This window comes from Sceloporus occidentalis, unplaced genomic scaffold (genome assembly GCF_023333645.1).
Source record: "Sceloporus occidentalis isolate IW3139 unplaced genomic scaffold, rSceOcc1.0.p SCAF_3, whole genome shotgun sequence".
In the NCBI taxonomy this organism is placed as follows: domain Eukaryota; kingdom Metazoa; phylum Chordata; class Lepidosauria; order Squamata; family Phrynosomatidae; genus Sceloporus; species Sceloporus occidentalis.
The window spans coordinates 199,836,533-199,853,699 of record NW_028316983.1 but is presented as its reverse complement, the minus strand read 5'-3'; the positions used below and the strand labels follow the sequence as shown (position 1 = coordinate 199,853,699).

The window sequence follows — 17,167 nt, the reverse complement described above, 5'->3', positions numbered from 1 at the left end:
TCAGAGAGCAAACCTCTCCGAAATAGTTGTCAAACGCACTACTCTATATTAATGGTGGTGGGTGGATGGGGTTGCTGTTCGAGGGTTGCTCACCAAGGCGGGTTACATACTGCTGAGAAGGGGCGGTCTGGCTCCGCCTCCGCTTGCAGTGTCCGGGAACCGCAGCCTTTAAACCGCGCGGCTCCTGGATGCTCCGAGGAAGGAGCGCGGAAATCATGCTCCTTCCTGGGCCCCGGAAAAGACGCCGCAAGGCACTAGTCGTGCACTCGCGGCGTCACTTCCGGGGCGCGACGTGTGGACACAGAGCGTCCGTTACGTCAAGATGGTGGCGGCCGTGTGGAACGGCCGCCGCCATTTGTTACGGACTCAGTCCGTGCTAGGGTTAGGGGCGTCTGGAAGAGACGCCCCTTTCTAACCCTAGCACGGACTGAGTCCGTCCTAGGGTGCCCGTTTGTAATGGGCCCAAGTCAATTTTATATACATCACATGAGTGAGATCATCCCAAACATACCCTCCACATACAGTGAAAATCTCTCCAGCCATTTTCAGGTGATATTGTAACAAGCATACAAGTGAACATAAACTTAATTTTATTTGATTAAAACACACAGTGTACATGGGGATGTGTTATAAATTTAGGCATCACCATCTTATCCAGTTTGATTGGATGTGATTTCAAATCAAATTAAAAATGTAGCATTATATATGTTTGTTCCACACAACATAGTAAGAGAGAACTGAGCCTATCCCTCCTCCCAGGATAATGAAAAAGAATATGCATTTAATCTATAATAGGGTGAGGAAAGTGACATTCTCTCCCCCCATTAGGTTTTTTTTAATGGGTGCACTGAGATGAGTGGCCCCATGGAGAGTCAGTGCAGTCTCTCAACCCCTGGCAAATGCATTTATTTATTTGTATTAATCTCTGGCAGTTGCCTACCTCTGCTTCATAAATTTTGTAAAAAATTAACATTGCTTGCAGTGGAATAGAAAACTTATTTTAAGTTACAGAAGAATGTGATGTCTCAACATGAAAGGAAATTATGAATTTTGCTCCCACAGGACAGGAGGGCAATAGTTTTGCTTCTGCACACAGATAAGAACAGTCAACTGGTGGGCAAAGCCAAAGGAAGTAAAAGCCAGGATCAGAGATGCCAACTCCTATGGATCTCTGTTCCCCTCTCCCTCTCACAGCTACCCCCTCACCTCAAACACTCAAACACACACACCTCCCATATCTCAAGATGTATGAGATTATCTCTTCCTGTCCTCAGTGGCGAGAGCCAGCATGGTGTACTGGTTTGAGTGTTGGACTAGGACTCAGGGAGACCAGGATTCAAATTCCTGCTTAGCCATGGAAACCTATTGGGTGACCTTGGGTAAGTCACTCTCTCAGCCTCAAAAGAAGGCTACTGCAAATCTGCTTTGAAGAAGAGCCCTGGTGGCACAGTGGTTAAATGCCTGTACTGCAGCCACTCACTCACCAAACACAAGGTTGTGAGTTCAATAGCAGCTGGGGGCTCAAGGTCAACTCAGCCTTGCATCCTTCTGAGGTCGCTAAAATGAGTACACAGCTTGTTTGGGGCAATTGTCTTACACATTGTAAACAGCTTAGGGAGTGCTTAAGTGCATTGATACGTGATATAGAAACATAGTTGCCATTGATATGGCTATTACTGTTTTTAAAAAATTGCCAAGAAAACTCCATAATAGGGTCACCTAAGAGGCTTATCATATGCATGTTAATTCAGCTTACCTCTATCCTGTGTAAAATTTAATCTGGGTGGCATCCTGATGTTATTAGATGGTTCTCACCACCAAATTTGCCACCCAAATACAGCCCGTGTCCCTCCTTGCTTCCAGAGCTGCTCCTCCCAGCTCTTTTTGGACCCAGCAGTTTTCTGAGTTAAGAAAATAGTCGCCAGAGCAGCTCTGGAAGCAGGGATGGACCCAGGCTGTATTCAGGTGGCAAATTTGATGGTAAAAAGTGTCTGATAATATCAGGATGCCTCCCAAATTAAATTTTAAACTGGATGGCGGTAAACTGGATTAACATGCATGCGATAAGCCTCTTATCAGCATAAATCAAGAATGAAGGAAAACAACAACAACAACAACAACAACAACAACAAGCTCAATGTGAATATTTGGGGATAGAAAGGTTTAAACCTCTCCTCCCCATACCCTGAGATTCCAGATGCCTCATTCTTCCTACTTGACTGGTACTTTCCCCAGGACCAACTTGCTCAGATGATGAGGAAAGGTTTAAAAAGGCAGAGTGATAAAGGGTATGAATTTGACATTTTGGGATATGACTGTAGTACCACAATGGCTCTTTCACACCACTGGCATTTGTGCAAATATAGATACTGTGAAAACACTCCCCATCTCCTAGTTTAATAATGTAGCTAATGTTACTTTGTTCTTTCATGCAGGGAAAAAATACAGACGCATCCACTACCATAGGATAGGTATCTATGGCCTCAACAAACCTATCATACATTTTTGGAGAATGGATTGGAATAACCTATTTGGCAGAATGTTTTCTCTTGGGGGTGATATGTTTGTTTCTGGCATCGATAGCAGGTCCTCTCTGGTTCTTTTTCTATGTCTACCTCTCTGCTTTTGTCATCCTGATCTATGAGAAGATCCACAAATTAAAGGGAAAATATGATGTTACATTATATTTAATTCTGGGATATATATGGGACATCTTTGGAAGAGTATGGCATGGTAAGAAAGGCTTTATTTGTTAAAGGTTGTTTTGTGTTGTGTTTGTATTTTATGGCATTGAGCTAGCAACCATTATTTCCTGAAGTCAGCTAGGATGTTATTGTCCAATCCTGTGGATATCTACACAGAAATTATTATCATTGAATTTCAGTGACAATTTTCAATGTTGTTAAAATGAATTCTTTTTTCTGTCCCGAAATGATTCAGGTACTGCTACATTTTACAATGTTCTCTGGGTCTTGCCACAGGTTAGGGCTCCACTTTTGAATTCTGACCTCAAACACTTATTCTGAAAGTTCTTATGGCAGATAGAGCCTGTCCTTTTATCCTATGGTGATAGACTGTCCTTCTTTTGATGTCTTTAAACAGAGGCAAGATAGACATCTTTCAGGATTGCTTTAGATGTGTATTCATCCATGGGAGGAGGTTGAACAAGATGACCCTTATGAAAGCTTCCAAATCTATGATTCTATTATCCAGCCATTTCTTGGTTAGTCTTTCTGGAACCTCCTGGCTAGTCATCTCCAGATTTCTGAAATGATCAATAAAATGAATTGGGCCAACAACAAAAATGGGAAACTCTGGAATTGTTTAAGATATTTTAGACTTTTCTAGTGATCACTTCCCTTCTGCTTATGTAACATACAGTCTGCCCCTCATATTTGGGGTGTGTATGTGTCTGTTCCAGACCTCCCTGCGGATGCCAAAAATCAGGGGATCCCATGGTTTTTAATGGTGGCACACCATGTATGTAGCTGCATGCATGCACTGTCATTAGGGACAATGGTTGAGGCCACCTGTGGATGCTCAAACCCACAAATGGTAAGCCCATGGTTGGGGCAGGCGGACTGTATGTATATCAAATATTTTAGTTTGATTTGAGGATACATTAAATTTTATATATAGGGCTGTATATTAATAGACACATTAGCCCTCTGGGTACAGGCTTAACACACACTGCCCAGCGGCAGTCTTCTCAAGATGTGCACTGAAGAGTTATATATTGTGGCATGTGGAAAGAGTATGCTTCAATGAACCATTACCAGTTATTAATGCATTTGTGCTGTTACTCAAAATTGGTATTTTTTTTCCATACATGGTTATATAACTAACACCAGACCATTTACTGGGAATGTGTGTGGAAACAATAGCATTGTCAAGGTCCTTGATCACATGTGGTGTTCTGCTTCCATTCTAATGAATGTATCTAGAAAAGAAGTGGAGAAATGGATAGCCAGGCCCCTACAGCAGCCCTAACTAGCATGGAAAATAATGGAATACCAGTGGTCAAGTCCAAAATATTTGGAGAGCTAATATTTGGATTATTATATTTGGATTATAGTTGTGTAATCATGGTATCCTTCAGACCTTGCCATGTTAGAGACTGCAGACTTATAGAGGAACATGGAAGAGATACAGTGTACACAAATAGTGTAAGACTTTGAAAATTCACACATTTGGCTGAACATCTGAGTAAGGTTTAGCTCTTTACTGTAGGCATTTTTCAGGAAGTGTAGCTCATTGCCACTTCGTTCCTTGCATCTTTCTCCTGCTAATTAGCTTTGAGTCAGTAGAATATTATTTTGTGCTGTAGCATGGGATAAATATAAAAATTAAAGACAGACACACCCCAAACCCCACATCCAACTACCTATTATATTAGATGCAGCATCCTCCCTCTGTTATGACCTTGGGTCCACTCCCACTATGAGTAGTGCTGGAGGACCTAGAAATGCATACAAGTGTTCTCTCTAGAAATATCTAGCACCTCCAGCACTACTCTATGGTCAACATCCTCCAGACATCATTCATTTCAATAGGGTTTACTATTAAGCCCACAAGTTCAAGTTTCCATGGCGAGTCTGGGAATGTATCCCCTACGGATATAGAGGCTGTACTGTAAATATTATTGTACTGACATGGTGGGCCTAGATTTCATAGCTCACTTATACCTATGAATGTTTAAGGGCCAGGCCTAGTCAAAATTAGTGGATTCCACCCCCACCCCAGTATCCCTTGTAATAGCAAAAGTTCTTATGATGCCCTAATTTTTGTCAGTGACATTATTTTGCTTTCCATTTGAAACAGGTTATGAATTGCACGGCATAGAAAATATACCAGAGGGACCAGGACTTCTTATTTATTACCATGCTGCAATTCCTTTAGACTATATCTTCTTTATATCAAGGTTATTTCTTTTGAAGGGGAAACAATGTTATTCAGTGGTTGATCGCTTTGCCTTTAAGTTGCCAGGTGATATAAATTATTTATTTATGTATTCCTTATTTTTCTCCAGGGAATTTTTGGTGCCATACAAGAATTTCCCCATCTTAAATGAATTATATCTCAAGAACAGAGCTTCTAAAAGGTCCTTTCTGAACTACAACTGTTACAGAAATCTACCCCTTGTGTGCTCCAGTATAGAGTCTAAAATAGATTGAAAGTAGGATTTTATTGATAGCCACATGCCAGGCAAATGTTATTATTCAAACTGACAATCTTGCACCAAAGGAAACATACCTGACCATTGACAGCAGGTTTAGAAAATCTACTAGGTATACTACAACATAATAGCATATCATAAAAGTATATTGGACATATTTAACCAATTATGAAACAGCAGTTATTCAGCCATAATGACAAATTAGCGAGTAAACAGCAAGTAAAAACTATTTATGTTGCCCCTTTCCCTTATATTCCAGATTTGTACTGTTATTAATACAAAGTGCCAGTTAGTCAATACTAGGGTTGAAATGCTCTATAACTGTTTAATTTGCTTTTCCTTGAGATTCATAAGAGCTAAATAACTGAAGTTTAAAACATTTTTGTGGTCAATGGTAGTTTCCTTTGAGCATAGCTCTACCTTAATTTGGGCCTATGCTCACCCTCTGACTTTTCCACATCACAGTTCCCAAAATCCCCTAGCTAGCATAGCCAGTAAACATTTTTATTGGTTTTTTAAAGTACAAATATGAGGGGGGCAGGGGGAGGAGAGGGGGAAAAAGAAGAAAAAGACAAAAGGGAAAGGGATGTATGATAGAAGGATTAGGCATATATACTGATATATGCTGATTAGATTCCACAAAGTACATTTTCTTGATGTTGATGTCTGTAAAATAGACATTCCTACATAGCTGAAGCAGTAATACATTTTGGCCATTCAACAATGGATGCTGAATGGTCTTTCCAGCCCTGAAGTATACTGTATTTACTCATGTATAAATCTAAAAATGTTAATAAAAACAACTGACAAAAAACCCACCCTGAGTGGACTTATCCATGGGTCAATGTAAGTACTGTACTGTAACTTTTATAAATAAAGGAATTACCCTCTAGTGAAAAGCAAGAGGGTAATTTGGCCTGACCCACCTCTATTCCCTCATCCATCCAGCCTTTAGTATGGGAACAAACAGTTATGCCTGCTGGAAGTTCTTTGGCATTGTTTTCCTTTGCTTCATCTTTCAGATCCTTTGATACATGCCCCTAAGTTTTACCATTAACTTATCTACAGGTCATATCAAAATCCATAATTATGGCCCTAAAACCTGACTTTAACTTAAAGATGAGGTTGACTTATAGTTGAGCATGTACTGTAACTCTTTTTGCAACATCAGTGCAATAGCTATTAACAATGTCTAGTCTTTAACAAATCTTGTTTAACATTTAACAAAATGCTTGTGTATTATTTTGTTCAATTTTTTTGTCAAGATAATAGTCCCAAACTCAAAAACTTTTAAAATGGTTCTAGGTTTATTTGATTCTATGATATGTTTTCTCTATTTTGGTATTACAAGTATTTTTGCTTCTCATCGTGTACTCAGGAGGATGTGTTTTTGTATTACTTCATCCAGGAATTTTCTTAAGGGAATTTATGAGGCATTTGTATTGCATTTTATAGAAAAATATTCCTCTGGCATGTAATATTGTAATGTACTGCTTATTAACTATTTTCTTCTACTGCTTTCTTATAGGCCTTACAACTCTATTGGAGGTATTGTTAATGATGACTGGTACAAAGGATGAATGTCTTTGCATTCTGAAGGAAGGTCATTTGCTGACTATTTCACCAGGAGGAACACGAGAAGCCCAATTTAGTGATGAAACTTATAAAATTCTGTGGGGCAAACGGAAAGGTTTTGCTCGGATTGCCATAGATGCTAAAGTGGTTAGTACTGGGAAACATAAAAGGATGATTTTTAAAAAATTGCTCTGGACTGCTGCCTTCAGTCCCTGTATTGGGAGAAAAGATGGATATAAGTAAATAAAATAAAATATAAACAAATAAAAATTTGCTGCTGGATCATGAACCATGTGGCAAAAGTTGAAAATTTTATAATCATATTGATGATAAAATATTGACTTTGTAATTCTAACCTTTTACTAGACCTGTTTTTTTTCCAAAGTGCAATTGTTCTGGCTTTGTAAGTATTGATGACTGGGACAGGCTCCTCTAGTTGATTTCTAATATAGCTGTTGTTCTTGTTTTTGTTGTTGTTGTTGTGCACCTGCAATTTATTTCTGACTTATGGTGACCCTAAGGCTACCATACGGGGTTTTCTGAGCCTGAAACTATGTGACTTGCCCAGGGTCACCAAGTGGATTTAAATGGCTCAGTTGGGATTCAGACCTTGGTCTCCAGAGTCATAGGGGCTGTACAAACAGTACCTAGGAGCGGCATGCAGCCGCCCCTTTACTGGCAGGATCGGGGTCATGGCCACTGCATACTGCAGCCCTGATCCGGCCTCCAGAGGGTGGAAAAAGGAGCCACAAAATGCAGCTCCTTTTTGCGCCCTCTAAAGGGCATCACAACCACGGCAGTGCTGCTTTGTGACTCCCTTTTGCTGCCGCATCATCTAGATGCAGCACCAGGATCACGCCATGATGCCATGCGCCATCTAGAATGGAGTTTGCCATCATGGCACGAGGGAGCGGAGTCACGGCATATAGTGTGCAATTGCTCTGCCATGACTCCACCCACAGGCTGGCACTTTGTGCCCGTCTGTACCGGGCCTTAGTCCATTACTCAGACCACTGGACTACTGTAGCTCTTTTTAGCTGTGTTATTTCTCTTTAGATTATTTATTTTTTCTCAGTCACATCCCACTGTCATCTTATAGCTCCCCATGGATCCCCACCCCTAATGTCACCCGGGGGGGGGGCAGTCAAAAGGGCACGCTCATCCCTTCTCCTCTGCCGTGGTGGTAGACTCCTTGTGAGGAGACCTTTGCTGTGGTGGCAAACTAAGACTGGGCTTACTTGCCTTTTCTCACCCAGTAGTCAGAGGAGGGCTAAATTGGCTGTCACCCCTCTTCTGGGGTGTCACCCAGATGTGGGCCACTCCAGTGCACCTCCCCTAATGACACCACTGTAGCTCTCTCTTATTTTCTTCCTCCTAATTTGATGTCTATTCACTGTTTTCCCTCTCATGACCTTTCCTCTGTTCCATATGGAACCGTTGTTCCAGTGGTCATAAAACTTGTTTTTTGTGACTTACTTATAGATCTCTTCACTTCTTTTTCCTCACTGAAAATTCATTTCCTTCCAAATCATAGCATTATTTCAGCTGCCTTCTCCCTTGGAAGATTTTTATTCTTTCAAGTAAGTCATCAAAGGGGTGATACAGGTCCTTTGCTTTTTTAATTCACTTTTTATCAGTTTCAACTTCTTTCTTTTTCTCTCATTGTGTTGGTTTTCTTCCCTTGAGCTTCATGCACTAATATTTTTCTCCTCTTTGCCCCTGTGTGTTGTTGTTATTTATCACATCTATACTACATTAGTAGTGATGTAGTTGTTTAACTGTTGGACTGTGACTTTGGAGACCAGGTTTTGAATCCCTGCTCAGCCATGGAAACCCACTGTGTGATCTTGGGCAAGTTACTCTCACTCAGCCTCAGAGGAAGGTAATGCCAAACTCCTTCTGAATAAATCTTGCCAATGAAACCCTTTGAAAGGATTGCTTAGGTTTACCATAAGTCAGAAACAAGTTGAAGGCATACAACATCAACAAGGGTTAGTTGAATATAGAATAGTTACAAATTCATAACTACACTAAAGAATGCCAGCCATTATTTTCATTTATATCCCATATTTTTCCAATAATGGGACTCTAGGTGGTTTACAAATTATTAAAACCAGTACAGATTAAAAACACGCAGAAACATTAATCAGTGTATGTGTGTATTTGTGTGTGTGTTATTTTAAAAACAAATAAACTATCTTTAGATTGTTGAAATTAATTTAAATATTATAATTTTAACAAACCAGAAATCTATTAAAAACCTATTGCAGTCAATTCTTAAAAGCCTGAGAACTTAGAAAAGTTTTCACTCACTGGCAGAAGGAGACCAAGAATGGCGCCATTCTAACCTCCCTAGTGAGGACTTCCAAATTCTGGGATAAGCCACTGTGAAGTCCTTCTCCCTTGAACCTACAAAATGTGCCTGAAAAGGCAATAGGATTGAGAGTAAACCCTCCCTTGAAGATTTTAGAGGTCCATATGGATTCATCCTGTGCTGCTCTGCTTATACACAGGATGTATTTATTCCTCATTCCATCACTGCCTAATCCTGAGCATGTGGGGAAACCATGTTTTATTATTTCACCAAACTACCTGATGAGCAATAGAGAAGCTTCTCTGATAATTAAGACTGGACCACAGATTTGTAACTAGTTTACAATTTTCTTCAGTCCCTTAACTGCTGCAATCATTTTTTAAAAAAATTAAAGATGAGGCTGCAATTTCCCCCTTGATTTGATTTCTTTCCTTTTTCTCCCTCACCCCAGCCTATAATTCCCATGTTTACACAGAATGTTCGTGAGGGGTACAGGACTGCTGGAAAAACAGGTAAAATGTTTTGTCTAATGTCTAAGAGTCCTTTGATCTAATTTTAAGAGAAATTGGTCTTTGTCACTAAGGTTTTATGACACAGTGAGCCCCTGATATCCACTGGGATTTGGTTCCAGGACCTCTGTGACTATAAAAATTTGTGGATGCTCAAGTCCTATGAAATAAAATGGCATAGTGAAATCGCATGCCTTCTATGAAATAGAAACATCAAGGTTTGCTTTCTGGAATTTATATCTCTTAAAAATATTTTCAAGCTGTGGATGATTAAATTTGTGAATAAAGAATTTGTGGATATCACACATCCACTGTATTCTGTTAGATAAAGGGAAGAGTGTGTGGCCTTTACTTTCACTTTCAACAAGGTAATTTTATCAAGGGGAAAAAGGTTTTGTCCATATGTTCCTTCAGAAATAATTTTTTTTACATTTGTATCTTAGAATGAATGTGTTATGTACAGCGCACATGCGGAAAGCAAGCCCTGGTTTTATCAATGGCGTGCAGGAGTGCGCCACCATTGAATACAATAGGACTTGAGGTCCCGTGGTATTTCTCTTATGTGGGGGGGGGGGGGCAGACACATCTCCATACCCAGATTAGTGGCCCCAACAATGAGTACCTCCATCTTGTCTGGATTCAGTTTCAGTCTGTTTTTCCTCATGCAGTCCATTACCACATTAAGACATTTATTCAGAGGAGAGAGGTGATCCTTAGTCATCCTTAGAGGAGAGAGGCATGGAGAGATATATCTGGGTATTATCAGCATACTGATAACACCTAGCCCCATGTCTCCGGATGATCTCTCCCAGTGGCATTGGGGACAGAATGGCACCTTGATGGATGCTGGATTTGGGCTCCCCTTTTGAGAAGCAACTGTCCCCAAGCATCACCATCTGCAATCTGCCCAAGTGAAAGGATTGGAACCACTGCCCGTGACTCCCAATTCTCCCAGGTGTTCCAGAAGGTACCATGGTCGATGGTATTGAAAGCTGCTGAGAGATCCAGAAGTACCAACAGGGTCACACTTCCCCTGTCAATACCCAGATGAAGATCATCCACTAAGGTGACCATAGCAGTCTCAACTCCATATCCTGCCCTAAAGCCAGTTTGAAATGGATCCAGATAATCTGTTTCATCCAAGACCACTTGGAGTTGAATCACTTTACTTAAAATGGAAGATTCATGTCCAAGGGATCTAGAGAAGGCTTTTTCAGTAGCAGTAGCACAAGATGGAAACTGGCCTCCCTAAGAGATGTGTTAATAATGTGTCTCAAATGCATCCTTGTAGCATCACCACCTTGGACAACCAGCCATGAAGGGCAAGGATCAAGAGGGCAAGTTATTTTTTTTTCCACACTACCAAGGAGCTTGTCGATGTCCTTGGTACTAACAGACTCAAACTGATCCAGTATAGTCTTATTCACAGAGTTGCTGGACACCTCACCTGTCGCCTCTGCTATAATATCAGCATCCAAATAAGTTGGCTCTTATTTGAGAGATTTTATCTGCAAAATGATTGTTTAACACATCACAGCAGGCTATTGTAGAATCTAATAATAGGTTCTGTGAAGAGGAAGAACAGTGGCTGAGGCAGGGGGACAATGGGACTTGCTTTTAAAAAGAAGAAAACATATTTGAAATGAATGATTAATAAATGATTAATATTTGCAATCGAGGGATATGAACAGTGGGGTCTCTCTGGGATATGTATTGGGAGCAGGGACTAATGCTTTCTAACTTTATTCACAATATTGTAGGACTGGAAATGGTGTGGAAAAGTCAGCACCATTACAGCAAGGTCCTATAATGAAATATTCCAACATCTGAGGCTCTTCAGATTATAAAAACATAGATGGTAAAGATGTGCAGTGAAGACTGCAAACATAGACCTGGTACAGACTGGTGCTATGCGCTGGCCTGGGGCCAATTTTAGGGCTTAGGAGAGTGGAACATCCACACGCTCCTGAGCTCTATTACATACCACGGGTGCCATCATGGCTTGCCCCCATCCATACAGAGCCCGCCATGATGATGTATGTGGGGTACATGTCCAAATGGTGCAGCGCCACACGGACGTCATCAACATGCACAGCACCCTAAGAAGAATCCACCGAGAGTGGGTTCTTTTTAGAGCTTCCACAGGCCACGCCATTTGGTTGCTGTGGCCTCTATTGGGAGCAGAAAGGTGCGGTATCTCTGCACTCCTTTCTCCCCGTCTGTATCCCCTCTTAGATGGCTTCATGCAGGCTAGAACCATCAATGGCTACTAGTCAGATGGTTCTATCTGTTCGTAAGAGGGAGTATGTGTCTGTATATGAGTTGTTGTAAAATGTAGGAGAGAAGGTATGATAACACTTATTTCTGGGATTGTTGTAACCAGCTGGATAGCCACTGTCGACAAAGCTGGGTGCTCACAGAAGTGGAAAACATTAACACATCCAGTTGGTTGATGGGCAATGCATCCCAGCAGACCTAGCCAATGTACCCAATAGTGAGGACTGCCAGAAGCTGCAGTCCAATAATATTTGGTGGTGAATGTTTCCCAGCCCTGTTTTATAACATATACAAACTTAGGATCTATTCTTTCACTTTATAATTTTCTTTCTTTAAACATTAACTTGAAAATTGTCATGTACATGTTGATATATCACTTGACTTTAATCTCACACAGGAATACTGAAAAAGCTATATGAATCTATCCGATGGCCAGTTCTTTTTATATATGGTGGATGGCCAGTCAAATGGCGTACATACCTAGGAGAGCCTATTCCATATGACCCAGATATAACTGTAGAAGAGCTGGCCAAAAAGGTAAGCAAATTCATACCTGAAAATTTAAATCCCACTGCTTCTTCACATCCCTTTGCAAATTAGAATTTTCAGACATTATTTTTACCACTAAAATGATAATGAAATGTTCTAAAATGCAATTACAAAGATTAATTAAACAATTATTTCAGAGCATTTTTGTCAATTTTTAAAAAATCATTAACATGAAAATGATGGACAAAATGATGAGTTAGCCCAAATGACCAAATTAACATGGGATATAAATGATAATCCAATTGAAGATATTTTGAAAGACTGGGAACTGTTTATGGATTTTGTTTAAGCAATATGAAATCTAGTGATGTAATAATCTGTGGCTATGGTTAGTAATTTTGGTAGGATTATCTAGATGGATTCCTCTTCCTTGCCTTCCTCTTGAGGCTGACAGAATGTGACTTGCCCACATTTATCTAGTGGGTCTCCATGGCTGAGTGGGGTTAGTCTCCAGAGGCATAGTTTAGAGCTCAAACCACTACACCATGCTTGCTTCCAGAATTCTAAATACTCCTCTCTAAACTAAACATTTCAGGATTCCATAGAATAGGATGTCAGTTAAAATGGGATCATAGCACTCCAGCTGTGTTGAAAGAGACCTTCTACTTAAATAAAACTTGAATTATACTTTTTCTTCTCTCAACAGGCAAAGATTGCTCTGCAGAGTTTAATAGACAAACACCAAAGGTGCCCAGGAAGCATAAGAAGAGCTCTGTTGGAAAGATTTGATAATCATAGCTATGCAAAGAATGACTGATCACCTTGAATATTCTATATGGCATGGTCTGCTGCATTTTTAATAGCTATACTTGATTTCTGCTGCCTTACATCAGGAGTGGGAAGAAGCTAGATCAGAATCTACTAGTAAATCTGGGAGATCTGAATTTGATCAACAAGGATTTCTAACTCCCAGTTGTTTAATAATCCCAGCAACAAAATCCCACAGCTGCCAGCTATTATGTCAGTAAAACAAAGAATGTCAGAAGCTGAAAATAAAAGCAAGCAGAAACAGGGTTTTGCATGTAAAGGGGTCTCCCACATTTTTTTTCATTCAAAACATGTCTTTTACACCTGACTCTGACTGGTGGCTATCAGACTCCATAAGCCAGATGCCCCTCTGTCCGTATTTTCTTATAATCTTGCTGTTTTCATAGAATTTTAATTTATTTTTATTTTAACATATTGATACTGGTCTGTTTTCTACAACTGATATCTTGGGAAGGTGGATTGGTATGGAAGAAGTTTGCTAGCTAAAAGCATTATGAAAACAAAGCTTTTCGCATTCAGGAAAATAATAATGCCAGGTTAAAAAAGTATTATATAAATATATGTGTTGCTGGTAATAACAGCTTCATAGTTTGCTGATTATATAATTAATAAAGTAGCATGTATAAATGCAGAATTCCTAATTTTTGTCTTAGTTCATCAACAAGCACTTTACATAGATCAGCACGGACCCACAAGTATCTATTATGTCTTAACCCTCTTTTCAGCTTCTGCACACTATAGTTCATTTTATTCAAATAAACATAATATCAATCTAGCTAGAGCCATTTAGCATTATGCCTGAAAAATCTCTCTCTTTCTTTATAATTTTTCCACTTTAGCATTTCATATAATGAGGAGAGGAATAAACAGAAATTGCATAGAGCTCATTCTTATCTTGCCTTTGAAATAAGGATACATCAAAATATGATATGACTGCAACAGAAAATAGATGCTGATGATTAGTGCTCCAAAATTCTGTACCAGTAACATAATACTGGTATGGCTACCTAAAGAGTATAGGCCAATATTAAGAGTGCACTCTCCTTTTTATTTTTCCTTGTGTTGTTGAATTTGAAAATTCGAATGAAGTTGGAGTTGTAAAATCTAAGGCTTTCATGGCCAGCATCCATAGTTTTTTGTGGGTTTTTGTGGGTTTTTGGGCTATGTGTCCATGTTCCAGACAATGAGCACTATCAAGCAGACATTAGCAACAAAAAGAATACACAAGCAAATCACTCCTGCCTTTCCAGGTCACACATTATATATACCCAAGTCCTTTCCAGGCAAGCATTCTCTGAAGATGCCAGCCACAGATGCTGGCGAAACATCAGGAAGAAACTTTTCTGGAACATGGCCACATAGCCCAAAAAACCCACAAAAAACTATGAAGTTGGAGTTTCATGTGACCTAACTGGTTTCACAGATTTGCAGACAATGCAAACCATTCTCGGCTGAAACAGTTAAGGCTTACTACTAGACCTATGTCGTCCAAGTTCCCAAATCTCTTTCAGACAGCTCACACAGTGCATAGGAGTTGCATAGGCGTTGTTAACTCCCCATAACTTCATTGTTCACTATTCAATTCTCTTGGTATTGATGGAAACTTGCGAGGGGGGGAGGAATAAATTTGTGGTGTAGAATCAAAAGAGGAGGAGAGGAAATGAGGGATAAATGGATTAAAAGACAATGATAACGTTTTCCTAATTTTGAAAGGAATAGACACGTTAGTCTCTTGCAGCAGAAAAAGGAGGAAAGAGGAAAAGGGAGGACTAAGGGGAGAAACAGATAGCCCCTTTGCAGCATCTTCCTGGCAGCTTGGGGGCATGTTGTTTAGATGACGCATGCCCCCAAGCTGGCAGGAAGCCGCCATAAAGCCACCCACTTGACCACATTGTAGGCAGCTTTGCGGCACTCCAGCAGTGCGGTGTTTATATTCAGCACGCCATAGGAGCACCACAAAGCTGCAGTGGCAGCAGAAAAGCCAGCTTTTTGCTGGATCAAAAAGAGCAGCTTTCTGCTTCTTCTTTCTGGGCCAGCAAAAAGCTGGATCAGGGCCATAGCGCATGGTTGCCACGGCCCCAATCCAGGGTCGTCTGTTTCAGCCCTAACTAGTTTTTATTTCAGCATGAATTTTTATGGATATAAAGCCATTTTTTTAGATGCAATAAGAAGTCCCCCCCCCCCTTCTCAAGTTTTATAATGTTAAATTGCGTAGAGGGTCCTTCTCCAGGTACTTTGATAAATACTGTGACTGTGTTTGTCAGCACAGTATGTGTCCCCTTGGTCTTTATATGATCTTTCTGACTTGCATAGAGAAGTTGCTTTGGTTGTGTCTTTCCCTGTATACATCAGGAGATGGAAGTACGGGTGGAGGGTTGTTACAAATCTTCAACATGGAGAGACAGGATTGACATTGCTAGCATAAAGAATGAGGCAACCACACCAGACAGATGGAAGGAATTATCACACAATAGTAAATATTTTGCAGAAGACTGACAACTTGGACTGTTACGTAAAAAGGAGGAAGGGAGGGGAGGGAAAGTAAAAAATGGAATGTGGCAGCACCTTTAAAACTACATTTTAAGACTAAATATTTTGGCATGAACTTTCATGGATAAGCCCATTTCTTCAGATGCATTACACAGAAAGCCTCAGATATAAAGCATATTTATACAAATGTAGGAGTAGTATAGAACAGGATCCAGAAAGATGCAAATTATGCTCCTTACTCTAAATTTTCAAATGCTACGTGAGGTGATGCAAGTCTTTCAGATCTTCACTATGGTCAGTTAGTATTGATTTGTGAATGTAATATACATGCTTACCAAGTCAGTTTCCCTAGGTTGAAAATTATCTCTGAAAAGTTTCTGTTTGTTATACGTGCAGTACCAATGACTTTTGAATTAATATATGCAGTATTGATCCATACATGCCTAATACCCATAGCTGGACCACAAGCTGACTAGACTGAATAAGCAACAGGTGTATAACCAAGAAATTATTCTCCAAGACTATTCTCCCACTACAGTTGTTGTTTGTACCTTCAGTTCATTTCTGCCTTATAGTGACCCAAAGATGAGCCTGTCATGGGGTTTTCTTGGTAAGATTTGTTCAGAGAGGGTTTGCCATGTCCCTGAATCTGAGAGAGTGAGACTTGCCCAAGGTCATCCAGTGGGTTTCAATGCCCAAGCTGGGAACTGAAACTTGGTCTCCAGAGTCATAGTCCAACACTCAAACCAATACACCATGTTGGCTCTTATAACATCAAATAATAACACTGGCTGTCTTCCTTATAAAGGTAGAGGTAGTCTCTTAACATGAATGTCTAGTTGTAACCAACTGTAGGATGTGGTGCTCATCTCCATTACTAAGCTGAAGAGGCAGTGTTGTCCAAGGACTACTCTGGTGGTAGTGTGGCCAGCCTGACTGCACCAAACGCTGTTACTTTCCCACCAAAGTGGTACCTATTTATCTGCTTGCATTTAAATGCTTTTGAACTAAGGCCTAGTACAGACTGGTGCTTTGGGCCGGCCTTGGGCCAATTTTAGAAATACGTAGGGCTGGGTGTCCATACACTCCCAGCCCTACTTTCGGCACCCGTGCACCATCTTGCCATGCCCCCATCTACATAGGGCACCATGATGACGTCCATAAAAAGAAGCTGCCTAGAGTGGCTCCTTTTTACGGAGTGTGTCAGTGCTGCGCTGTGCAGTTAACGCGGCACTGACGAGGGCAAAAAACGGGCAGGATGCAGCCACATGTCTGTATCCCCCCTAAGTTGGCAGAAGCTGAGACTAATGACAGGAGCTCACCCCATCATGCAGCATTTGGGCCTTGAACTGCCAACCTTCTGATCTTCTAATCATCAAAATTGGTATCTTATCCACAGAGCTCTACCACATCCCAACCTGTCTTCCTTATAGGTGTTTTAAAAAATATTATTCAGAGATAATTGCTTGAAAGACTTGAGGTACCTGAATGCTAAGCGTTAATATTTAA

The 17,167-nt window shown here is 40.4% G+C and overlaps 1 protein-coding gene across 1 annotated transcript; it reads left to right on the top strand.

Annotated features, from left to right (window-relative positions):
- The first annotated feature begins 2,477 nt into the window (after window positions 1-2,477).
- Window positions 2,478-13,157, top strand: LOC149317325 (DGAT1/2-independent enzyme synthesizing storage lipids-like). The gene is made up of 6 exons (XM_089518868.1): window positions 2,478-2,733; window positions 4,822-4,986; window positions 6,705-6,898; window positions 9,517-9,577; window positions 12,249-12,388; window positions 13,047-13,157. Exons 1-6 carry the CDS (start codon window positions 2,478-2,480, stop codon window positions 13,155-13,157), a joined length of 927 nt encoding a protein of 308 aa, XP_089374994.1.
- The last annotated feature ends 4,010 nt before the right edge of the window (window positions 13,158-17,167 follow it).